This window comes from Notolepis coatsorum, assembly GCF_963971535.1.
Source record: "Notolepis coatsorum genome assembly, chromosome: 6".
Taxonomy (NCBI): Eukaryota; Metazoa; Chordata; class Actinopteri; order Aulopiformes; family Paralepididae; genus Notolepis; species Notolepis coatsorum.
The window spans coordinates 74,446,584-74,473,634 of record NC_140170.1 but is presented as its reverse complement, the minus strand read 5'-3'; the positions used below and the strand labels follow the sequence as shown (position 1 = coordinate 74,473,634).

Genomic DNA, 27,051 nt, shown 5'->3' with positions numbered 1-27,051 from the left:
GGGGGGCGGCGAGAGGAGGGGGGGGGAGCAGAACCAAAGCCTTCAGACCACGGGAATCCATTTTGAATGGTTGTGAATAACAATGTGACCTGAGAGTGGCTCGCTTGAACCCTTTCACTACCACCCTACCAAAGGGTTAACCCTTTCACCGCGACAATACAGAAGGTTAACCCTTTCACTGCCACACAACAAAGGGTTAACCCTTTCGCAACCACACTACAGAAGGTTAACCCTTTCACTACCACACTACAGAAGGTTAACCCTTTCACTACCACACTTACTTATACGTATTGTATAAGTAATGTATTTACATTTCGTATCGGCGAAAGTTCCAAAACATCAGGAGTCAAACTAACGATAGGTTATGAATATAACCGTAGTTCTATGAATACTAGTGACGCTCAGCGTCATCTGCACTAACCTCACTTCGTGCATATGCACTGAATAAAAACTCACAATGTACCTTTACATACCAACATTCGTCTGGCCACACCCCTATCCGCTACCTTCATAAGCAGGTGTGTGGCCCCACACTCGCCTCCTTCCCAATCTTTCACCACAAGGCAAGATCAAAGGCCGCAGTGGCGTCCAGACGCTGAGCGTCACTAGTATTCATAGAACTACGGTTATATTCATAACCTATCGTTCTATATCATACTAGCTTCCGCTCAGCGTCATCTGCACAACGGGAGCTGAGCGGGAGCTTGAAGCTCGACAAATGTACCCCACTGAGGCCCCCCACAACCATCAGAACCGGGGAGGACCGAGCTCCCCCGACCCTCCCTAATGGAGGATACCCTCCAATCCAATCCAATCCAACTTTATTTATAAAGCGCTTTAACAGCCACAGGGGCACAAAGTGCTGTACAGGGGGAGCATATTAAAAACTATTAGCAGCACTAAAAATAGATTAAAAAAAAACAAGAGTACCAAAACAGAGATAAAAAAAAACATTAGGTAAATCTAGGCAGCAATACAAGTTTAAATAGATCAGAGTACTTAAAAAAAATATTTAAAAGCAAAGGACACAGTAACAAAACGATACAACAACAACACAGTAAGACAATAAGATCATAAAATCAACAAGCTACATGGTGTCGAAAGCCAGAGAGAAAAGGTGGGTCTTAAGGAGGCCTTTGAAACGGGGCAGTGATGAGGCCTGCCTAATCTGCAGTGGCAGCTCATTCCACATTTTGGGTGCGGCAACGGAGAAAGCACGGTCCCCCCTGAGCTTACGCCTAGTTGGAGGACGGGAGGGAGACGGATCCGACCGTGCGAAGAGGAACTCGAGCAACTCAACGCACAGGGTGAGCAGACCGTGGCTTGACCCCACGACTACGCACACGCACAACCCGCATGCCACCAGGGAACAAACGGAAGGAACAAACCTCGTTACCGCCCCCAAAATCACGGGGTCAGGAGCAAACTCAACCCTGTGGCAAGGCCGTAGCAGCGGAGCGCAAAGGAAGACCCAGACCCACTGAAGGGACTGGATCCCCCGGAAAAAGGGGGCCCGGAGAGGTCAACGACGCCACAGCATCAAGACCTCACCAGGCGGTCACTAGTGACACCGCCCCCTACATCGCCAGCGTATTCGGACAGGGCCCATCCAAGAGCCCTTCCCCCCACTAGCACGCCGCCTGGCACACTGACCCTGGCACACTCAGGCAGTCAGCATGGCTGTAACTCGAAGCACTCAAGAGGCTACACTACAGCGGGAGCAGGCAGTGCACCGGGGAGACGACCTCCAGAAGGGGTCGATCCCTCAATCCAGGCAGCAGGCATTTGACCCGAGCCTGGAGCACTGCGGACGAGACAGGCGCCAAAAGGGTCAACTGAAAACAGCACCCCGGCGGAAGGGGCGTATGCTGGAATTGTTGCGCACCATGACAAAGCCTCCACCAAAAAACCCCGACCCAGAGGGGCCGAGGCAGAGAAGGCTGACACGATTGGCAGACGGCATGAACGTGCAGGGGCACACTCAACCGGGTAACCCGGGAGTTGACTCCGCTCCAACACACCAGGGAATCAACCACCCTCTTGGTACCACATGCGGTGGTTGTTCCTATAACCCCTCAAGAAAGAACTCCAAAACACACCTGCGGGTATACACTGGCTATACAAGTACAAGTGTTTCAGTTTTCAAAACGGGGTTATCCCAGGCCTATGGGTCGACGAAACACAACTTCGGACCGGGCCCGGCGGACCGGGAAGCACACAGGGATGCCAGAGGAGGTCCATAAGACCACCCCAACAGCCCCCTCTTCGCCATGCGTAAGAGAGGGGCGAAAAGAATGGAGAACCAGCCCCTTCATGATAGCGCAGGGTACAACAGGGTCTCCATAACGCCCAACCCTGTGACACCCGGGCCGACCCGGCATTTTCCCCCCTGAAAAAAGCACAAGTCCCTCAGGGTACCAGAACAGCAGATCTGCGTCCCCGGCGGACAACGGGTTAACTGACCTGGACCAGCATGACCAGAACCAGTCCCGTGCCCTAATCACGCCGACATCCCCACTCCAAGAGAGGGGGTAGGTACGCGTGTCGATCTAAAAACATGAAAAGAGGGCGCCACCCAGACGGTCCCATTCGTACCACGCTCAGTGGCCCACCCCAAGGGCGTGAGACCCCTCTACCTATGTTTTGATATATTCCGTTAACATCCCCCAGATATGAACGAGAATTCGTCGAGACCTAGTAACAGGCGCTCGGAGGAGAAAACCTCCATCCCAGTTGCCCTATAAAAACGCCGTTTTAATAACGAGCAACCAAGGCATACCAGCCTCATGCGTGATTCTTATCAGAAACACCCCGAGTCAGCACTATGTACGCGTCGAGACCCAAACACATCAATGGATAGTCTAACAAGATACCAGAGGAGCTCATGTAGCGTGGACGTCAAACCAGAACCCTCTCCACGCCGCTAAGAGGCAGCAAAAAGGGTAGCAGCCTGGAGCCGGCTTTCGTAAGTCGTGTAGCCATTCCCCCCATAGCAACACAACTGGCGCTCGCATATCAAAAACCATCACTGACCCGGAGAGGCAGCTAGCTCTCACAACAGCTGAGCGCCTCTCAAGCAAAGTCCAACTGCAGAGCGGAGGTAATACCTGTCCAACTGCAGCTTGGAGGAATGCAGGTGGGGATTAGGCCAGCGACGCAAGCCCCTAATACGAAAATGCCGGTGGAGGTCAGAATGATCATCATCTTCTAGACACCCCAGTGGCGAAGACATTATCGCTGTATTTCCTCGAAAATAGTGAGAGAGAAAACAAAGATATAATGTCAACGTAGCTCCTTCATCGTAGCTCCTATTCCTTTCTTCAATATTTCAGCAATCTCAAAGTGTGGTTACACAGGGACTTGCCGTGGTGAAAACTAAAGAAGGAGCTGTTAGTATGGCCACACCCCTGCTTATGTAGAGGAGCGGATGGGGGTGTGGCCAGGCAGATGAGGTGTGTAAAGGTGCATGTGAACATTTATTCAGTGCTAATACTGATATGGAAGAGTATTGCAGTAGACGCAGAGCGGAGCTATACGATATATAACCTACATAACCTCCAAGGTATTATATAACTATGAATTTACACAACACTCAAATATAAACTCAGAGGAAAACTTGATTTGAACACCTTACTCATCTGGAATATTAAAGAGACTTAATGGCTCTTCGTCTGAAGGACTCAATTGCTACAGTATGTAAATGTTCTCAGCAACAGCATATACAAAGCATAGCAACATTTGTTACAGATATGATAATTAACCCCTCAGAGCTAAAGTGTAAATGCTGAAATTGAAGGTGCACCACAATGCTGCAGAAGTTTTGGTTTTGATATATGATAGAAATATAAGAGAAAGAGAATACGTTTAACATGTAAATGTGTTTTGTAAACTAACAGCAGATTCTGCACGTGTAAAGAAATGTCGCTCTCTAAACTGCATAGTACACCTTCAGCTCACACAAGGATTCCACAGTGTAACCATGGAAACAAGAAGAAAAGAGGCGTGTCTTACTGGGGCCAGCCCTCAAACGTGGACACGGTGAACAGGGCCATCATAGCCATGAGGACGTTGTCGAAGTTGAACTCGCTGTTGTGCCACAGTCTCTTATGCAGCGCCGGCTGGTTCACGTCCCCCTCTTTGTACAGGATGTACGTGCCCCTGGGAGGAAGTGACACGTGTGCCGTGGTCAAAGGTCAGAGGTCAAGAATCAAAGACACGCTCAGAGAAGATCACACCTCAATGATACAAAATCTACTTCATGATAATAATAATAATAATAATAATAATAATAATAATAATAATAATAATAATAATAATAATAATAATAATAATAATAATAATAATAATAATAATAATAATAATAGTAATAATAATAATAATAATAATAATAATAATAATAATAATAATAATAATAATAATAATAATAATAATAATAATAATAATAATAATAACAATAATAATGATAATAATATGGATAATGATAATAACAATAATAACAATAACAATAATAATAATAATAATAATAATAATAATAATAATAATAATAATAATAATAATAATAATAATAATAATAATAATAATAATAATAATAATAATAATAATAATAATAATAATAATAATAATAATAACAATAATAAGAATGATAATAATATGGATAATGATAATTGTAACTGAGGGGTACAATTCCCTGACTGTATTAAATAAGTATGGTATCATTAAACCACTACTGTCTTATGTACATTACTACTGGCCATACAGTACACAGGTATATGAGATGAACACCTCCACAATGACACGGTTCCACACAAATCTTGGTTAGAATAATATTTATTAGCAGCAATAATAGTATATTACATTACTTTACTTAGAGTCGCGCTTGTAAGGCGAAGAATGTGCGTGAGTAAGTCAAGAGCGTAAGACCATTAGAATATTACGCAGGAGATAATGAATACCACCTGTATCTTAGGAATTATATCTATGGTACACTAGTAAGGCAGCGGGAGATACTAGTAGGGTCCCTCCGGTTGTAGGCCAGCAGGGGGGAGGATTTGTCGGTAACGAAAGTCTGCGTCAACGAAGAATAAGGAGACTCCAGGTACAGGAGACGGTGCAATAATCTCTTGATCCGCAGACGAATAACAGCTATTCTCCGGTATGCAGCTCCGCATGGAAGAAAGCTAGCCAGCCTCAGGCGTCCTAGAGGCGGGCTCGACGTTGCTCCTCACAGGGTAAATCCCACACAGTTGTGGGTGTAGACGATTCTCCGCTCCATCAGCTACAGGACCAAAGCAAATATAATCCAGCCGAAAAAGGCTATGTAGTCGTCGGGTAGGTTATCCAGTGTACATATCCACACGGTCCTCGTCTAGGGCTCCTCGGATGACGGCACCAGGTTAAGCCGCCCAGCCTGGATAAGCACACTAGCTGGTACGAGGAAGCGTTGGTAATGCTGGTCACTGTAGAACGGTAGCCGCACGATACACTATACATAAATAGACTATTACTGAAATAATAGAATAGGTCGAACTCGACGGTACAGCGTTAAACTCTGATACTTCAGCTATCAATTCGCACGCGGTCTCAAGGCTCTATTTTGGGGCCAAAACGGGCCCTACTTCACAGCACGTTGTATCGTGGTGTGAGGCTTCACTTATTGGGTAACTCTACTTCTGTATTCACCTGCGCCGTATTTATACGTTAGGTGAACAAACTAGTACCAGCCTTATTCCTGTCTCGTATTCTTGCGCAGAGCCGGTCATGTCCAGGCATGTCTTTGGCGGTGACTTTGAACTAGACCTTGGGGGTATGGCAGTGGCGCCTAAGGGACCGCTGTCCAATAAGAGAACGAAATATTATGGTCTGTACTAGGTAAAGGGATATTCCGTGTATATGTACAAAGAATATACAAAGGATATCAGACGATATACAAATATTATACAATATATATCAAGTAATAAATATATATATTCGGTTTAATCTGATCCTTCGTAACAATAATAACAATAATAATAATAATAATAATAATAATAATAATAATAATAATAATAATAATAATAATAATAATAATAATAATAATAATAATAATAATAATAATAATAATAATAATAACAACACTACATTGTATTTATATTCTGCATTCTCATAAATGCAAACAACTAGAGAGGAAAGAAACAACCCAAAAGCACAAGAAAAATAGAGTGTATTATAAATGAAACATGACTAACTTGCACTCCTCTGAGTTGGACTTGGCTTCATCTGTACAGCGATAGAACTTGCCCTGTGGGACCAAAGACAGACCACTGGTTTAACCCTTTCACTGCCACACTACAGAAGGGTTAACCCCTTCACAGTGTCAATACAGAAGGTTAACCCTTTCAATGACACACGACAAAGGGTTAACCATTTCACTACCACACTACAGACGGTTTCACAACCAATGTGGCTGTGAAAGGGTTAACCCCTTCACTGCATCAATACAGAATGTTAACCCTTTCACTGCAAGACAAAGGGTTAACCCTTTCACAACCACACTACAGATGGTTAACCCTTTCACTACCACACTACAGACGGTTAACCGTCTGTAGTGTGGTAGTGAAAGGTTGACCTTCTGTAGTGTGGTAGTGAAAGGTTAACCGTCTGTAGTGCGGTAGTGAAAGGTTGACCTTCTGTAGTGTGTTAGTGAAAGGTTAACCTTCTGTAGTGTGGCAGTGAAAGGGTTAAGGCACGCCACTGCTTTCAGACACAGTGTTGGGATTAGGGCTGGGCAACGTACTGGACTTTTTATTGTAATAACGGTATATATATTATCCTGACATGGTACTTGGGTACGAAAAATCACACGTTAAATAATCCAGTTGCTGTTCATCCTGTTGGACTGCAGGCTGTTGGGAAGTGTGATTCAGTATCAACATGGAAATCTTCAACTTGACATACTCAAATAGTTCAGAAATTATTGTGTGAGAAATATGACTTCATATTTACTTGTGACAATGTGCAATAGTGCTCATTTGCCTTCATTTATTGATCTATTTGAGTGCTGCAACCTTTTTCTAACTTTTTAATGTTTAACTGTTTTGTCCACCACATTGTTTTACTCATTTCACTCTTTTATTGTGTGTCCATTTATGTTTATGAAGATGCTCACCTTGAAGAGCTGCACCCCGATGCAGGCGAACATGAACTGCAGCAGCGTGGTGACGATCATGATGTTACCGATGGTCCTGATGGCAACAAACACACACTGGACCACGTGCTGCAACGAGGAGCCATGGAGGCATGTTAGGGATTTATGTACAGTATACACGGTAAATCTGCATTTTGTTATGATGCCCCTCTAGCTCATGGAATGAACTCCAACAGTCCTTAAATATTGAGATTCTCCCATCTGTTGCAAAGTTTAAAACCTTGATCAAACCTTTGTCAATCAAGTTGTACATGTTTTAATTGATTTGTTATCCTTACTTATTGTCTTATTGTTTTGATTTTATATGCCTTTTTTTGCTTAACTCTGTATGTACACTCAACGTGACCAGTGGTGCAGTCGTAATATGGGAACTGGTAACATGCCACGCACGCGCGCGCGTGCACGCGCGCCGGACCGCCTGTACGTGCATGCGCACAGAACAGATTTTTTTTTTTTTTTTTTTTTTGAAATAGCGAAGCTGAAAAAGGTAGCAGGAACATTAGAACAGAGAACATTAGAACATATACAATTAGTCAACTGAATGCTTTGTATCTTGTTTGCTAATTCAGGTTAAAGACAGCCGATTTAACCAGCATATTAAGAGAGCAAGACTGTCTATCTGGTGTATGTTATGATGAATTGAAAATGGGGGACCCTGATGTAAACAAGACGAAAGTCTTGGTCTGCATCCCCTTAACAATTGTATGCATGTATTGAGCTGTACTGTACTGTACCCGGGCGTTGGAGGTCGTGCAGGTATAGCGAAACTAAGTTTGCTTTGGATAAGCTGATTCTGAAGCTGCAACTTTCTTCTCTTGGGGAGCGGCGGTGGCATCGTTGGTTCAGGTTGCGTTGCAGGTAGGAACATGATACTGTTGTCAAATGATCTGTTTATATCGGTTTGTATTTGCGGGCGGGGGCGTGGTTGAAGACGCGCTTTTGTTATGGGTGGCCGGGTGTACTCAAATGATCTGTTTATATCTGTTTGTATTTGCGGGCGGGGGCGTGGTTGAAGACGCGCTTTTGTTATGGGTGGCCACTGGCCGGGTACTTAGCGCACAACGAATGGATAGAGGAGCGCATCTTTGTGCGCGCGTACTTCTGCCTCAGTGATCATCTAGTAACACGGCGTGTAACCGCGTGTGACCACGACTGCACCACTGAACGTGACTGTAAATGAGGGAGACCTCAGTTGCCTTTCGAGCTTAAATAAAGGTTTGAAATGAAAGAAATATCTGCATTCATAAACTCATACGTGATCTTGTATATCTTGTTTGTCGAGGACTGTGTTTGATCAAACACAGCAAATCGAACCCAAAGCTGAAACGATTCTTTGATGATTCTGAGTCTTCATCAAACAAGCCAGTGTACAGCATTAATGAATGAATGAATGATCATTACATTTATATAGCACTTTTCTAGACACTCAAAGCGCTCCCCACAATGTAGGGTGGAAATTGCCTCCTTCACCACCACTGGTAGCACCCAACCTTGGGCTATGCAAGCTCAATGGCTGCAATACACTGACACCAGGCACACATCACACTACACAATGGCTGAACGGCTCAGGAGACAGGGATTGATATCAACCAATTGAGGGGGAGGGATGATTAGGTGGCCTTGATGTCAGAGACCTGATTGGGAATTTGGCCAGGAAAGTCGGGGAACCCCCTACTATTTGCGATAGGCGTCATGAGTTCTATAACGACCGAATTCAGTCAGGACCTCGGTTTAGCGTCTCATCCGAAGACCTTTCACGTGGGACGTTCTCTCCTAATTCGATCTCCAAATTCTAATCACGTGTGTGAGATCGTACATCTTGAAAACCCTTGGTTGAACACCATGGAGTAAGTGCAAAATGCTATCAGAGCCAGGTCTGCATGGAGCGGAGAGGACGTACCTTCAGGCCCTTGGCTCGGTTGATGGCCCTCAAGGGTCGAAGCACTCTGAGCACCCTGAGGATCTTTACCACAGAGATGGCAGAGGATCTGCGGGGAGAACACACAGTGTTAGAGGAGGAGAGGGAGAGAGAGAGAGAGGGGGGGGAGGGAGAGAGAGAGAGAGGGGGGGGAGAGAGTGGGGGAGAGTGAGGGGAAGGGGGAGATGGAGAAGGGGAGAGATAGAGAGAGGGGGGAGAGAGAGTGGGGGAGAGTGAGGGGAAGGGGGATAGGGAGAAGGGGAGAGAGAGAGATAGGGGGGAGAGAGAGAGAGAGAGAGAGAGAGAGAGAGAGAGAGAGGGGAAGGGGGAAAGGGAGAGGAGGAGAGAGGGGGGGGGGAGTGAGAGAGAGAAAGGGGGAGAGAGGGAAAGGGGAGAGGGAGAGAGAGAGGGGGGGAGAGAAAGAGAGAGGGAGAGAGAGGGGGTGCAAGTGGGGAGAGAGAGAGAAAGGGAGATCGAGAAGACTGCAGTAGGGAACAGTCATCCCTTAACCTCTTAAGCCCGAGCGGTCCAATGGTGGACTGCAAATGACATCATGCCATAAATCCCTCTCTACAGACTGTATGAATTAATGTTTTTTTTTGTGCCAAGAGTAAAGACCCTAACCCTGTCAAAACAGCAGTCTAAGTGTATATTTTCAGCAATACGTTTGTTTACCAATAGGTTAAAGTGTTATTAGTGAAATATGAGTTTTGGAAATCTAGTCAAAAACAGGCAAATATAGCTACTAGGAAATACGTGCCGCCATTTTGTTTGTAGTCATATGAGGAGAGGAGACCCAGAGCTTTCGATGGCCTTTGGAATTTCGAAAAACGACACTACGCAGCTCAAGCCAGCTCCTGTCAATCATCTGACTTGTGGATTTACTTTTTTATTTATCTTATTTTTCAGGATTATCTCCCACAAACCTGAACGTTATTGGCATAAATTAGAATGCAGTTCGTTTCTCTACCTTTCTGTGAACATCTAGCAAAAACGGCGTAGCAATCTGATGAAAAATGGCGGAGAAATCTACATTAGAAACAAGTAATTATATGATTATTCTATAATCATATTTCAAATTGCATGTGTCCGGATGGCAGAATTCAATACTGTATCTACAAAACCTTCTGTTTAACCATCTTCCACTTATTCATTTACTTATATTTGTTGTACACGTGATCTCAAGAAGGTGCTGAATGAGCTCAGTGGCAATGTTTCATGTCTGGTAAATATTAGCATGGTGTTATTCACCGTCAAATATGAAAAAAGAAAAGAAAAAGAAAAATGAAAATGTATATTCTCCTTTGGTTCATTTGGTCCCATGGAACAGCTTCATACCGCCTTCTGTCTGGCCTGCAGTGCTGAACCTTACCTGCTCTGCCCTGACCAATTCTGAGTGGTTTCTTCTGCCCCCCGGGGCATACGGCCCTGAGCTATTGTCTTGTATCTCATCCTGTATACATACGCTTGCAGTAGTTCTATCTATTACTCAATTTCACAATTGTCTTATATACTTTGATTCTACTGTCACCATGTATGCATATACTCACTACATGTATTTATTGCTCCATCTCTGCCCACTACAAATATGGGAACTCTCTAACCCCCCCCCCATCTCTCTGAGTGGTTGTCTCGTAGTGTTGACCAAGGTGGTGGATGTGTCTGGGTCTTGGCTAAGATTACAGTGACTGTTCTACGTGCACCACAGAGGCCATGGATCAGCTTCTTACAGTCTTCTGTCCGTGGTTTAGAGTTCATTGCTGGGTTAAGTACTTCTATTGTATTAACATAATATGCTTACTACATATATCTATTCTATTCACATACTGTATATGCTTACCACTTTACCGTATCTATTGCTACGTCCGCCCATCACAATCACGCAAACTGTCTAACGCCTGTCCCCCTGTCTCCCTGTCTCCGGCTGTCTCGTAGGGATGACCGGAGTGTTGGACATCCCGTGATGATGACCGGGAGGATGCGACCCTCTCTGCGCTGCCCCCTTGCCTCAGCTCTATTTTTAATTCAAAATGTTTAGTTGCTATTGCATGCACTTATCTGTGTTTCATTACACTTATGAGTGCATGCTTACCAACTGTTTTATTGCAACACTACTATCACCGACATCTAAGAAGGGAGATCCCCCTTCTAAGGTTTCTCTCCTCCACATTGCCTGTGGTGCATTTTTTCCTATTGCGTGGGGTATGTCTGGGAGTGTTGCATTTATTTTATTTATATAATTTTTTTTGGACTTTATGGTGTTTTTGTTTTGTTCTTGATTTATTGTGATGTTTCTTCTTGACTTGTTTAAAGAAGACGTGTCCGGCCCATGGGGACATTAACGTGTGTTGTCGGGCCTTACAAATAAAATTTATTTTATTTTATTTACAATTTACTCAAGCCTAGTAACAGACACAATATTTCTGACACTGGGAATACATTCCCTGAGATCCATCGATGTCCCTAGATACCAAGAACATGCAAATGTACCTTGTAGAAATGGAGCAATCTTCCATTTACTTAGGTATGTATTTTTAGGCGGATTTTCAGAAAATATGGCTAGGGCTCAAGAGGTTAAAAAAGATTTGAACATGCTTGAAAATGCCTATGCACACACCCCTTAATAAAAATCAAGGGGTACTTAAAACACAAGTATAAGTCTTTATTTGTCATCAGCAGTGTTGGGACTAACACGCATGGGCACGCCGGCGATACAATCTAACCGTCTGATTCGGCACAGCGCATTTCTTATTACGTCGGGAGCAATTGAAATAAGAAGAATGTGTTTTTGTTTTTTAAGTAAGTAAAAAGTTACTTTTCACAGTAACACATTACTTTTTGGTGTAAGTAATCAATAAAGTAACTGGGTTACTTTTTAAATGAAGTAACTAGTAATGGTAACTAGTTACTATTTTTCAGTAACTAGCACAGCACTGGTCATCAGATTAACACGCACACACATGCGATGGGCGACCACAGGAACACACACACACACACACACACACACACACATGCACTGACGCTGACGGAATGTTCTTCTCACTTCCCCATGAACCTGTGAACATTCAGCCAGGGGTTAAATACCTTAATCCACAATGTCAGGGTACATTAAAAGGAGCTTTAAATCAAGGGGTTGTAATTGGTTTTTAAGGGTAAAATGAATGGTTTATGCTTTAATAATTGTACTTATTCCAAGGGCTACTCACTGGATACCGAAGGAGACGAGGGACACGCCCACCACCAGCAGGTCCAGCAGGTTAAAGTAGTTCCTGCAGAACGCTCCTTTATGGAGAAACGCTCCATATGTTGTCATCTGAGGAGAGAAGAGCAAGTTAGAGCAGCAAACATATAGAAACCACACACACAAACACACACACGATCACACACACACACACATGATCACACACATGATCACATACACACACACACACACACACATGATCACATACACACACACATGATCACACACACGTGATCACACACACACATGATCACACACAAACACACATTATCACAAATAAATACAAACACACATGATCACACACACACACACACACACATGATCACCAACACACACACATGATCACACACACACACACGATCTCACACAAACACACATTATCACAAATAAATACACACACACACATTATCACACACACACACACACACACACACACACACACACACACACACACACACACATGATCACACACATTATCACAAATAAATACACACAAACACACACACACACATGATCACACACAAACACATACACACACACACACACACACACATGTTCACACACAAACACACATTATCACACACAAATACACACACACACACATTATCACACACACACACATGATCACACACAAACACATACATACACACATAATAACACACAAACACATACACATGATCACACACACAAATACACATATTTACACACAAACACACGTACACATAATCACACACAAACACACATACACATTATCACACACAAACACACACACACACACACACACACACACACACAAATACATAATCGCACACACACACACACACACACACACACACACACACACACACACACACACACACACACACACACACACACACACACACACACACACACACACACACACACACACACACACACACACACACACACACACACACACACACACACACACACACACACACACACACACACGAATGAAGCAGTTTAAAACTCTCACTCCCAGACATCAGTTTCCTTAAGTATGCATTACAGTAATAACACGCCGCAGTAGACACACATCTGCACTCTCTTATAGATCACTCTTATTTCAGGGTGGCGAGCTCAAACGTTAAGAAGCAGGAGGCTAAAGGCTACCAGTCGCCACCCCGCGGCCCCGAGGGACATGAATGTAGTAGTAAGTCATTAATTTCACAATCTGCTAGGGGGGCAGGGGGGGGGGGGGGGGGGGGGGCAGTGGCAATAAAACATGCAGTTTGTTGCCACACTGAGGGAGGGGTATATTTACTACCTGCGAGGAGGGGGGGGGGAGGGGGGGGGGGCTCTGGTTCTGTAGCGATTGGAAAGCAGAATGCCCTTACTGTCACATTCATGTGGGCCGCTTTGTCTTAAAGCACATTCCGTTATGTTCTTTAATAACCGAAGAAGAAGAAGAAGAAGAGGAAGAAGGGGAGCAGCTCCCACTTAAAAAACGTCAAACTTTCGAGCAGGCAGAGAAGAAGAGAGTAAAGAAAACAGCCAAAAGAAGTCAAATCATAAAAGTAAAGGATTCGAGTTCTGTTTTCTCGAGTGCATGCAAATGTGGAGAGCAGCGGAGAGAGGGAGCGAGAGAGGAGGAGAGCGCTGAGTACCAGCGCTGACTACGCTACACCGATGCACGGTGGTTTCGGATTCAAAAGCAGAGCTGGGACTCGAACCCGCGCTGGGAGGAGCTCCACATTTGGATGCACTCAGTCGGGGGTCAGCAGACTGAACCATGCTCAGTAGGACCATGGTTGGATTTGCCCCCTCTTTTATTATGGTTTATCTGAAGTAGCGGTCAGTTGACGTGAGAGGCGATGGAGTCGGCTTTGACTGGAGTCGGTTTTGCTGGTTTCGTTTGATCTTTTGGACGCGAAGCTCCTCGCGGATTTGTGGTTAGCCACTCTGCCCCTAGTGGCGGCTCAGAGGCATGTCACTTTGTGCCAGTTCGATCCACGTGAGTACGCTTCATATCTATGACACCCTGTGTCTTCATTAAACTCCCCTGTTGCCTAAAACGACTTCAGAAACGCAACTCCAGCCAACGCTATAATGTCTTATTAGCCCGTTGTTATTTGTTTCTTTAAATATATATATATATATATATCGGCACAAAACTGTCATAATGAAAATTCTAAAACATTTCAAAAACGTTGTGACTGTCCAAATATGACATGACACCAATGTGAGTTAAGACTCAATATGACTCCTTCCCTCAACATTTAGGTCCTTGATTTGGTGTAAATTAAACAACTCTTGTGTTTGTCTGGTCGGGTGAAAAGTAGCATATGGGCGATTATAATGTATTGTTTTGTTGTTGTTGTTTTTTTTTTTTAAAAGAGGTGCCGTGAAGATTCAAAGTAATGATAAAGGAAACAAACAAGCCAGGTTGGTTATAAGTGACGGGTGACACACAAGGAGAGAGAGAGAGAGAGAGAGAGAGAGAATGCAGCAAGGCTCTTGTTGTCAATCTTAAGGGGTTACCTTCAACACGATCTCAAATGTAAACATACTAGTGAAGACATAATCTGCATAGCCTAGGACCTGGAAAGCAACGAGACGTGTTGGAGTGTTACTGGGGTCGTTAGTCACAGCACAGGGATGGGGGGGGGGGGGGGGGGGGAGGAGGAGACACAGAGCATTTACCTTTAACACGATCTCTACAGTAAAGATAGCCGTGAAAGCATAGTCAAAGTAACCAAGTATCTGTAAAAGCAATGTACATGTTTAACAGAGACAGTGCATCAGGGCATGTTCCTACAACAAGACAAGACACAAGGTTATGATCAGTATTTGCAGGGAGAGCAAAGTACACATCCTTCACAATACGACATATCTAGAGTATTTACACAGTATATATATATTGTTGTCGATCTGTCAAATATAAAGAGTGCAAGTACTATATAAAACAAGTCTGATTATTTTAGGATTCTAAAAATGATATCTGAACAGAATCTACTAGTAATATGATCACATTGAAATTATATATGAAAAGAATGTATTAGTAATGCAAACACATTGAAATAAATACAAATGAGTTTTAGCCATCTCAAAGTGAAGGATATAACCATGTGCAACTTCCTCGTTAATCACCATGATGTTAAAACTGTCATGTCTGTCATGTCTTTTAACCCTCTGAATCATCCAACATTAATGTCTGGTCTCAGTTTTTAGTGGTACTGTATCATGAAACTAGACATTACGAGGAATCCATAGATTACCGGAAAAGGGGCTAGAATATAAAGATGACTGCACTTTTTCAGGGGTGATTTTCGGCAAACAGTATATTGGGGCCAATATGGCACCTGCAGTCACGTCATCCATTCACTACTAGGTAACATTTCACGTCATCACTCTAGCAGCTTTTAAATGAATTCTAATTAAAATACTACTAATGCACCTAATATTTCAATCAAATAACAGCTACAGTGTAGGAATCAACACTATAGAAACCCAATAGCCTAAAAGTTTGATCCTGAAAAACATTAGAAGACTGGTGAAGCATTAATAATACAAAAACTTTATGAATTTCTGTCTTTACTCAACAAATCAACTTAAAAATCATTTCACACAAAAAAATTATGATTGATTACAAAACTAGTGGAAAGCAAGTTTGTGGACTTACAATATTGCGTGCTGAGAAGTTCCGGATGGGGTCTTCAGCAGCGAGGGAGGCGGAGCTGAGCATGATGAAGACCAGGATGAGGTTGGTGAAGATGTGATGGTTGATGAGTTTGTGGCATCCCACGCGAATCCTGAGGGAGGAGGCACAGAAAGATCCCTATTGCAGCATCTCTATTGTTCATCCTTTCATTGAGCTGTTCATTAACACAACACAAGGATTCACTGATCACCGGTGGCCACACTCAAACTCATTAACTAAATGGATGTGTGTAAAACCTTGGCTTTTGCACACATACTTGATTTATGTGTGAGATTATGTGCAAAAATAATCTGCATGTATTTTTTTTTAATTAGGTGCCCCTTTTACTCATCGATCCAGAAAACCAGCCTGGGTTATTGTGAAACGGTGCAATTTTCAGCGTGGGATAGCGCACAAACTAAGGTATGTAGAAATAAACAGTTTTTCCCTGTTGGAGTATAAATAGTGCCTGTCAAATTAGCCATACTATTGTCTCCATAGCTATAATATAGAATATATACGATGGGTCTGCAAACATCGTGAAAATGGTCAATAACGCTGGCGCCAGGGAGTAAAGATGGAAAAACAGCGTGGCAGTCAATGAGTTAAAGGAACACCCCAACATTTTGGGAAATTAGCTTACCGTCTTCTCCAGAGAGAGACAAGAAGATAGATACCAGTTTCCTCTCTGTGTGTTCAGTAGAAAGCTATCTGGCTGCATGTTAGCCTATCTTAGCACAATGAATGGAAGCGGACAGTGACGGGTAGCCTTCGGGAGAGGCTTCCATTCATTGTGGTTCTTTGGGACACACCACTGATCCCAAGCCAGCCATGTGTACAGTATGCACACACCCACTGGTTGCCAGGTTTGTTTCTTTGGGACACCACTGATCCCAAGCCAGCCATGTGTACAGTACGCACTGTGTAAGTTCAACACTGTCTGACGGACATCGTTACTCAGCTGAAAGAGTCGTACCCGTCCTGCTGACCCGTTGCACAGAACTCGAAAGTCGCCTCGGATGACAAGCGTCAGCCGAATGATGTAAAATGTAAATGTAAAATGTACGTGTGTCTTACGGGTTGGTGGTACTGAAGATGAAGAAGGCACTTCCCTCCGGGATGGGGACGATCTTCTCCTTCTTCATCAGCTCGGAGATGGCGGGCCGCGGCCCCGCTGGGACCTCCGGGTCCTCCTCTTCCTCGCCTGCGTTGTCCACGTTCTCCTCCTCCTCCTCCTGCGTTCAACGGCAAGACAGAGAGTCTACAGCTGCGCAATAAGCGGAGCCTTGATCATCTCTTTCACTTGTATCATTTCACTGTGTTTAACCCTTCCAGGTGTACAGTCTCACACCAGTGTTGTAGTACTCGAGTCCTGGATTGATTTTCAGGACTCGTGACTCGACTTGGACTTGAGCACTGATGACTCGGACTCGGACTTGGACTTGGACTCGAGCATTGACGGCATTCAGACTCGGAAGGTGCAGATGAGGATTTGTTAATTGATAAATACAGTACAATATTTCTTGGGGGGAAATAGGCCCTAATCATTTGGCATAAGATATTGCTGGCTAGTGCATTTGTTTGGCTATTGTGTCACAAAGCAAATAAACTCCCTTTGAAACGGTGACCACTGTGTCATTTGTGTTTAATGTTTAATGTGGACCTTTTTTTATTTGTATGTCAGCTCTTTGGACTCGGACTCGAACACTGGGGACTCGAGACTCGACTCGGACTTGAGATTTAGTGACTCGACTACAACACTGTCTCACACACAAACTAACGTCTTTAGAGCTGACCTTTCCAACTCTCACATTCCAACTCTAACTCAAACAACTCTCAACAAATTACATTTTCATAGTTTTGTGTGAGATTATGGGCATAAGAAATTAGCTTGATTACGATGGTGGAGTGTCTTTAAAAGTGCATCTCAGTGTTTGAATAAAATAAATATTACCTTTTCATCTTTCTCATCTTCGATTTTGACCCTATAGTAAGCAAAAACAAGGAAGAGAAATGAATTCCTATTGCCGACAACATGTGCACCTACCGTATATGACTAACATAAATCAGCAAAGATACATTTTCTTCTGGCAGCAGCAGTATGCTTTAAAGGAACATGCCAACATTTTGGGAAATTAGTTTACCATCTTCTTCAGAGAGAGGCAAAAAGATAGATACCAGTTTCCTCTCTGTGCGTTCAGTAGAAAGCTATCTGGCTGCATGTTAGCCTACTGTAGCTTAGCACAATGAATGGAAGCGGACATGACCGGTTAGCCTAGGCATTCTCCAACTGACACCTCTCCCGAAGGCTAACCGGCCATGTCTGCTTCCATTCATCGTGCTAAGCTAGGCTAACGTACAGCCAGATAGCTTTCTACTGAACGCACAGAGAGGAAACTGGTATCTATCTTTTTGTCTCTCTCTGGAGAAGACGGTAAGCTAATTTCCCAAAATGTTGGCGTGTTCCTTTAAGCCAGGATGGCAACATCAGAAGACAACATACATTAGTGGAGCCTTAGATCAACGTATGTGTCAGTGCTGCCAACTGGAAACAGCAACAGCTTAGCAGAAACATCACTACATTAAAATGATCAAATCCTAGGTATTTAAAAAAATAACTGAAAACAGCTCACTAGCAACACATCTAAAGGTCAAAGACATCAAAGCTAAAGGATCTACTGTATGTTGTTTTATGGTGTTGCTCTCCTATCAGATTATTTAATAGTGTGATGATCTACTTAGCAACAGGTGCGATAGACTCTGCGTCGGCCAAGTTGTCCACAGCGATAGCCAAGAAGACATTCAGTAGAATGAAAACAGGACAACATTTGAATAGGAAATGCGCCCCCCCCCCCCCCTCCCCCCCCACCCCCTCCCCCAACAAAAAAGAACCCCCCCCCCCCCCAATGTATCTATGAACAAAGATATATTTCATATCCCATCACATCACATATTATGAGAAACAGTTCTGAGTTAACACTTTAATCGCCATGGGTTAAATTCATAATTTACCATCCCTCGCCAGCTCTATTTGTCTATGGAGAAGTTCCCCTTCTTTGCAGGGCTATAACTTTTTAAATTCTATTGCTAAATTGCCATTATTATGGCCCATTCAATGTCCTATATGTATTGTTCAGGGTGTAGCAACGTTAAACTTTTTCATTCACATATTCATACTAAAATATGGTCTAAAGTATAAGTATGTTTTTATCGTTTTCTGCAGCTTTCTTCAGAACGTGATTTATAGCCCTAAATGCATTATATTGATGATCAAATACAGTTTGGTAGGAATCTGTGCGAGATAAAAAATTTCAACTGGACGTGGTTCTAGAAGTTTCTACGCATCATCTGATGATGACCGGATGGGCGGGGGATCGTTTATAATTCCGTGGGCAGCGTTAGATGATTCATCCAGAGTGGGTCATATGTTCATCATAGCAGTTTATATGGAATACGTTAGAATATAACGCTGAATCTTACCGTGGCTTCCTCGCGCCGCTGGCAGATGAGCGTGGAACAGAATTTTTTCTATTATGGGATGGAGAAATGCCCGATCCATTTCCAGGTTGTATAATAGTATATACGTCCAAATCATGTTGTTTTTTCGAGTTATTTGCACCGATCGATGTTCACTGTGTCAATACGGAGTCTCTCTAACGATAGCGAGTGCCCGGACCACATATGGATGAGCACTACCGGTTCAAAGGTTAATTTCCGGTTGGCGATCTGCCGATCGGCCACCAGATGGCGCTCTTGAACCGCTAGAGAGATGAGTGGAGCTTTGCAGTGTGTCTCAGGGCTCCGGAAAGGAAATATGATTTCGATGACAGATTTTTGAAATATTGACATCAAAGACGAGTTACGGCGTCTTCGGCAGAATGAGCATGGCTAGGAATGACGTGAAAACTCGTCCACGGCGATCATAGTGTTAAAATAGTTAACAACTAAGTTACAACAACAAATATCAATGAATGAGCTCAGAGAGGGCTCTGGTTTGGCTGGTGGGTGAATGAGCTCAGAGAAGGCTCCAATATGGCTGGTGGGTGAATGAGCTCAGAGAAGGCTCCAATATGGCTGGTGGGTGAATGAGCTCAGAGAAGGCTCCAATATGGCTGGTGGGTGAATGAGCTCAGAGATGGCTCCAATATGGCTGGTGGGTGAATGAGCTCAGAGAAGGCTCCAATATGGCTGGTGGGTGAATGAGCTCAGAGAGGGCTCTGGTTTGGCTGGTGGGTGAATGAGCTCAGAGATGGCTCCAATATGGCTGGTGGGTGAATGAGCTCAGAGAAGGCTCCAATATGGCTGGTGGGTGAATGAGCTCAGAGAGGGCTCTGGTTTGGCTGGTGGGTGAATGAGCTCAGAGAAGGCTCCAATGTGGCTGGTGGGTGAATGAGCTCAGAGAAGGCTCCAATATGGCTGGTGGGTGAATGAGCTCAGAGAAGGCTCCAATATGGCTGGTGGGTGAATGAGCTCAGAGAAGGCTCCAATATGGCTGGTGGGTGAATGAGCTCAGAGAAGGCTCCAATATGGCTGGTGGGTGAATGAGCTCAGAGAGGGCTCCAATATGGCTGGTGGCTGGGTTTCAGATCGATGCCACAATGATCCTTTTCCCCATATTTTCAGCATGATGCAGGTACTAAAAATGCTTACTGGTGAGAAAGCAGGTCTTGTTTTTTTTTTTTTTTTTTTTAGCTCCAACGCAATAGCGAATAAACAATGTATCCAAAGAGCTCCACCTTGATTTACCAGTCAAGTCACATTGGACCTGTAGTGACTCGCTAAGAACACAGCCTTTTTTTTTTTTCAAAACACTGAATATTTCTCAACACCGGGAAGTACTGGTGTGATTAGATCAATACCTCAAGGGCACCATTTCTGACAGGGAGAATATACACGTGTGAGTGTCTACGACAGGATACAGTTTCCTACAATCTAGCGGCGGAGTGGGGTCGGGGTGTTGGGCCCCGGGGGGTCCTGGGGTGGGGAGGTGGGAGGGGTGGGGGGTGGTAGCGGGGTCGGGGTGTCGGTCCTGGGGGGGTCCTGGGGTGGGAGTGGGGGAAGAAATTACTTTTGTGGTGTCTATTGTGGGGTCTGTAATAGTACAAGTTGATTATTTATGTTTTTATGTTCTGTATTTATTATTTGTATTATTGCTAATGTCATTATTGTTATTATTATTGTGGTATTGTGATGTCTTGTTATTATTATTACTGTATTGTGTTTGTCTTGTTTTGTGTAGAAAAAGAAAAAGAAATACAAATATTTGATAAAAGAATAAAGGATACAGTTTCCACAGATGAAGAGGATGATGAAGTAAATGCACACAATCATCCCTGAGGAGGAAGGGCCGCCGTACGCCATGATCCCATCGTACATGACCATGTTCCAGTCTTCTCCAGTGAGGATCTGAACACAACACAAAACAACACTGTCATTATGTTGGAGACAGACATCACAGAGCAGTGTATTACACACTATAGACACCATAGACCGGTCCACTAGTCACGGCCTCCTGACTCAAAATACCTTCAATATAATGTTTATTGTTCATGTAAATGTGCCTCAGGGAATGCTGTTCTTCCTACATAAACAGTCTTTCTTTTAAAGTGTTGTAAAGTGAAACACTGCATAAATCTAACTGTGTGGAAATATATTCTTCTCTTACAGCTGCTGATGATGATAATTGTTTATTTATTTTAATTTCTTATCACCTTCATGTATGAACTGCTAGCCAGGTTCACTTATTGAATGGAAGCGGACATAACCGGTTAGCCTTCGGGATAGATGTTAGTTGGACAATGCCTAGGCTAACCGGTCATGTCCGCTTCCATTCATTGTGCTAAGCTAGGCTAAAATGCAGCCAGATAGCTTTCTACTGAACGCACAGAGAGGAAACTGGTATCTATCTTCTTGTCTCTCTCTGGAGAAGACGGTAAGCTAATTTCCCAAAATGTTGGCGTGCTCCTTTAACACTACAATAGGCTCCAGCAGACAGTTAGCATGACAGTTACCTAACAATAACACATGACATATATGACACTGCAACATGGCTGTCGGTTGTAGTTTATAGATCAACTAAACTCCACTTTCTTGGAAATGTAAAACTGTGTTTTTTTTGTCTTATCAGATAGTTATAAGTAGACGAATTAGCGCTTTCACTACCACACTACCAAAGGGTTAACCCTTTCACTGTGACAATACAGAAGGTGAACCCTTTCACTGCCACACGACAACGGGTTAACCCTATTGTGAACCCTATAATTTTTGGAATTCGAAGCTTCGGGCCGAGATTCGATTCTAATTCGAAGCTTCGAAATAAAAAAATGTAATAAAAAATTTAATAAAATATATATTTTTTTATTTCTTTTTTTTACATATTTTTTTTTATGTTGTGTACATAAAACTTGTACAGCACTTTGTTCAACTTTGTCAGTGCTGTAAAGTTTAAACCTTTTTAAATCTTAGACAAACAAAACACTTTGCTTTCATGAAATATTGTAAGCCGTCATTTGATGCTTTATAAGCAGCACAATGAACACAAATCTGTCAGTGCCGAGTCCGACCTCATCTTAAATAACAAACAGCATTGCTTGTTGTAATTAACAAAGAGAGGCAGAGTTGATTTTGCAAAAAAGATTTACAAATATTCATAATTATTATTATTATTTAATTTTTTATAATCGAATTTTATTTTCATATTCGAATCCCATGCCCATCGAACGAAGCTTCGAAGCTTCGAAGTATTTAAGACAGCCCTAAGGTTAACCTTTCACTACCACACTACACACACACACACACACACACACCTGGAACACCGTGATCAAGGCCTGGGGGAAGTTGTCGAACGTGCTCCTCTTGGTCTGCGTCTCGTCGAAGTTGAACTTGCCACCGAAGACCTGCATGCCCAGCAGTGAGAAGATGATGATGAAGAGGAAGAGCAGCAGCAGCAGGGAGGCGATGGACTTCATGGAGTTCAGCAGAGAAGCCACCAGGTTACTGAGAGACTGCCAATGACTATAGGACGAGAGAGGGAGCGAGGAAGAGAGATAACAAGAGAGAGAGAGAGAGAGAGAGAGATAACGAGAGAGAGGGAGAGAGAGAGAGAGAGATAACGAGAGAGAGGGAGAGAGAGAGAGACAGATAACAAGAGAGAGAGATAACAAGAGAGAGAGGGAGAGAGAGAGAGAGAACAAGAGAGAGAGAGAGAGATAACGAGAGAGGGAGAGAGAGAGAGACAGATAACAAGAGAGAGAGATAACAAGAGAGAGAGGGAGAGAGAGAGAGAGACAGATAACAAGAGAGAGAGATAACAAGAAAGGGAGAGAGAGAGAGAGAAACAGATAACAAGAGGGAGAGATAACAAGAGGGAGAGAGAGAGGAGAGAGAGAGAGAGAACAAGAGAGAGAGAACAAGAGAGAGAGAGAACAAGAGAGAGAGAGAACAAGAGAGAGAGAGAGAGAACAAGAGAGAGAGAGAGCTGATTAGTTGAACACCAGTTGTCTCTCTCTCTCCCTTTCTCACACACGCAAACGTCTGGTTTTGCTCCCCCACTTTTTGATCATATGAAAAATATGATATACCCCCCCCCCATATATAAATCTAACCATAACTAAGTAATTTCAATCAAATTAATAATACGCAATGACACTTAATAGCAAGTTTTTAAGTTTCTAAAGATTGTGTGACCCCCCACTTTAATGGTTTGATCCAGTGCCCACGGGCCATGGTTCGTCGGCATGACGTATACGACATGTTGGGGGAGGCGGCTTTTTCGAAAGCCCTTGAAAAATTCAGGCTGGATATTGGATAACATTGTGAGGATTATTCTTCGGCGTTTACATCAAAATGGAGCAAATCATCACGTAAGTCGAACACTGTGACTGTATACTAAATGCGCAAACAGATTGAAACTGAATATTTCTCATATGGTGAGCCTCGGCGCTGCACCGAGTGAATCCAGAGATACGGGATGGTGCGCAGGCGCTGTGATCACCCAACGGCGGAAATAATGCCGCTTTGAGCAGTTTATAAAAAAATATTAAAAATATTTATTAGCAACGCCGAGCTTTCAAACCATCCCGTATCTCTGTGCGAACCCCTCGTGCAACTGTGAGCACCTTTGTAATGTCTCTGTGATACTTGTATAACGAACGGTTCGGCCAGAACCAGTCCTTCATGGTAAATCTAGGTTGGTTTCCCATTGAGGAGCAAGTGACTGTGGATTCACTCGGTGCAGCACAGTCAGTCACGAAAGGGGCTAGTATGGACCCTGATGTAAACAAGACAAACGTCTTTCTCTGGTCTGCATCCCCTTAACAATTGTGTGTATTGAGCCGTACTATATTGTACCCATTCTGCAATCTGTTAAATAAAGTTTTCATTCATTCAGCCGCCGCGCTCACTGGGGCTATTGATAGCGTCAATTAGTTGTTGTTGTTGTTGTTGTTGGTACTGCCGCTGCGGATGTGAACGGGGCCGGAGGGGCTTTGGGAGTATGGGAAAGTTATTATTATTATTATAATAGTAATTGGCTATCATACGTGCCTAGCTAGCTTTAGCTAAAAGAGCCCTCGCAGTGAAGTTATTATTATTATAGCTATCATACTGCAATATAAACTGAGTTTTATAGTGAAAAGAGCAGCTTTATTTTGGTCAAGATTGAAGGCTCTATATTGCAGGAAATTGCACATACAGGTGTTCATTAAATGTAAAAAAATCTGCCGTGGAGGGTTCGTGCCGGACCGCCTCCAAACCACCCCTTGCAAAAAAAAAAAAAGGTAAAAAAAAAAGGTAAAAAAAAAAAAAAAAATCTTGCACCCCCACTTTCAACTATAACTAGGCGGCCATGCGCACACACACGCACACGCGCGCACACACACACGCACACACACACACCACACACACACACACACACACACACACACACACACACATACTAGGGCGGGGCAATACAGTTTTTTTTTTTTTTTTATCCACTTTTTCTCCTTATTTTCTATTTTTCTCCCATCCCAAGTTCACCTCGCCAATTCTCCCTTCAATTCTCCCCTCCCCTGTCTCGAACGTTGCTAGACCATGCCTCCCACTGGTCGGCTGCAGTGAGGACCAAGCCTTGCATCACGTGTCCTCTCCGGTACACGAGGAGGCAGCTGTTGCATCTTTTCACCTGTACAGCACGATCTCTCAGTGGCGAGGAGTAACGCGTGGGAGGCTCACGCTGCCCCCGCTGCCTTCCTGATTCTGCTGTACAGGCGCACCAACCGACCTGTAGGAGTCGCTGTCCACAACGTCCAAACCCCACCCACCGTTTTTCCCACCCTCTAACACTGCCCAATTGTGTTAGTATGACGACCGGCCAAGCCGGTAGCAACGCCGAGAGCTGGGCTCGATACCAGCATATCCTGCGTTAGTGGCGAGCGCCTTGCCCACTGCGCCACTCAGCCGCCACAATACAGCATATTGAATTAAAGATGAAAAGTAACATTTGAAAATGTCAGTAGGATACTGAAACTATTTATGATAATAATAATAATAATAATAATAATAATAATAATAATAATAATAATAATAATAATAATAATAATAATAATAATAATAATAATAATAATAATAATAATAATATAATAATTCGTTCATACACAGTCATACCGGTGGTGGTAAGCTACAATTGCAGCCAGAGCTGCCCTGAGGCAGACTCACAGAAGCGTGGCGAATAATCATCGCCTACGGCCCCTCCGACCACCACCAACATTCATTCACATGCATACACATTCATACGAGGCAAGTAGGTTAAGTGTCTTGCCCAAGGACACAACGGCGATGGGATGGACATGGGCTTGAGCGGGGTTCAAACCACCAACCCTTTGATCATTGGACGACCCGCTCTACCCCTGAGCCACGCCGCCCCATCAATCTACCATAACATGTGATTTTCCTTTAGCCGAGCGGATATTGTGATACATATCATCATTGAAAGAGGTATTTTTGAATATTGTTGAATATTTATTGAATATTTCTTTCTTTCCATATCGCTTCACCTTAACACACACACACACACACACACACACACGTTCAGCCATAGACGTATCCCCTCCCCCGATACACACCGCCTCAGCCAGTTCTTCGTGCCAGTAGCCATCAGGCTCCACAACCGTGGGCATGGACTGCTGCCAATAGTTGGAGAACAAACGGCTAGAGAACTTGAGAACTGTTAAGACTGTCTGACTCATAATACTATAAACACTGCAGGGACTCTGGTGCAGTGTGCTACTACGATAATGTACTGTACCATGTATACTATTATCATGATCAGTTATTACCGATTGAATTCTACCATTCCACTAGTATTACTACGTTCTACTCCAGTACTATCTATTCTATTCTACTATTTTATTGCACTGCACTATTGCACTATTTTACTCTGTTATCTTACTCTTTTTATTATTGTCTATTTAAAACTGAATCAAACCATAAACAAGGTGGCCTGTTGGGATGTTAGATCCTAATGTGAAAAACTGTGATTTTTTTCTGTTGTGAAGCACTTTGAGCTGCAGTTTCTGTATGAAAGGTGCTATACAAATAAAGTTTATTATTATTATTATTATATTATTATTATTATTATTATTATTATTATATTATTATTAATTATTATTATTATTATTATTATTATATTATTATTATTATTTATTATTATTATTTATTATCTTTTCTGCCTGTACCTCCCCTCCCCCCTCTGCCATGCTGCTCTGACACCTGAGTAAAGGACCACTTGACCCGCTGGGGCGGCTTGTCGTTAGCGCGTTTCTCCTACCCGCGTGACCTTGAAGATGCGGAGCAGGCGCACGCAGCGGAACACGGAGATGCCGAGCGGCGACATGACAGCCAGCTCCACCAGGATGGTCTCGGTGATGCCGCCACACACCACGAAGCAGTCGAAGCGGTTGAACAGCGACACGAAGTAGGCCTGCAGCCCCAGACTGTACATCTTCGTCAGCATCTCACACGTGAACAGAGCCAGCAGCACCTTGTTGGCCCCGTCTGAGAGAGAGAGG

General features: G+C 43.5%; 1 protein-coding gene across 1 annotated transcript in view; it reads right to left on the bottom strand.

Moving 5' to 3' along the window:
* The window catches only part of LOC311229557 (voltage-dependent L-type calcium channel subunit alpha-1D-like), a gene marked incomplete at both ends in the record, with an annotated part of 164,306 nt that overhangs the window by 44,195 nt on the left and 93,060 nt on the right, over nucleotides 1–27,051 (bottom strand). The window contains 14 exon segments of the mRNA XM_084315633.1: nucleotides 4,012–4,158; nucleotides 6,225–6,277; nucleotides 7,145–7,252; nucleotides 9,084–9,171; nucleotides 12,308–12,414; nucleotides 14,845–14,904; nucleotides 15,007–15,066; nucleotides 15,986–16,115; nucleotides 17,081–17,238; nucleotides 17,958–17,988; nucleotides 18,742–18,817; nucleotides 21,289–21,409; nucleotides 22,810–23,016; nucleotides 26,811–27,042. Of these exon segments, the coding sequence (XP_084171759.1) occupies nucleotides 4,012–4,158; nucleotides 6,225–6,277; nucleotides 7,145–7,252; nucleotides 9,084–9,171; nucleotides 12,308–12,414; nucleotides 14,845–14,904; nucleotides 15,007–15,066; nucleotides 15,986–16,115; nucleotides 17,081–17,238; nucleotides 17,958–17,988; nucleotides 18,742–18,817; nucleotides 21,289–21,409; nucleotides 22,810–23,016; nucleotides 26,811–27,042 (1,578 nt within the window).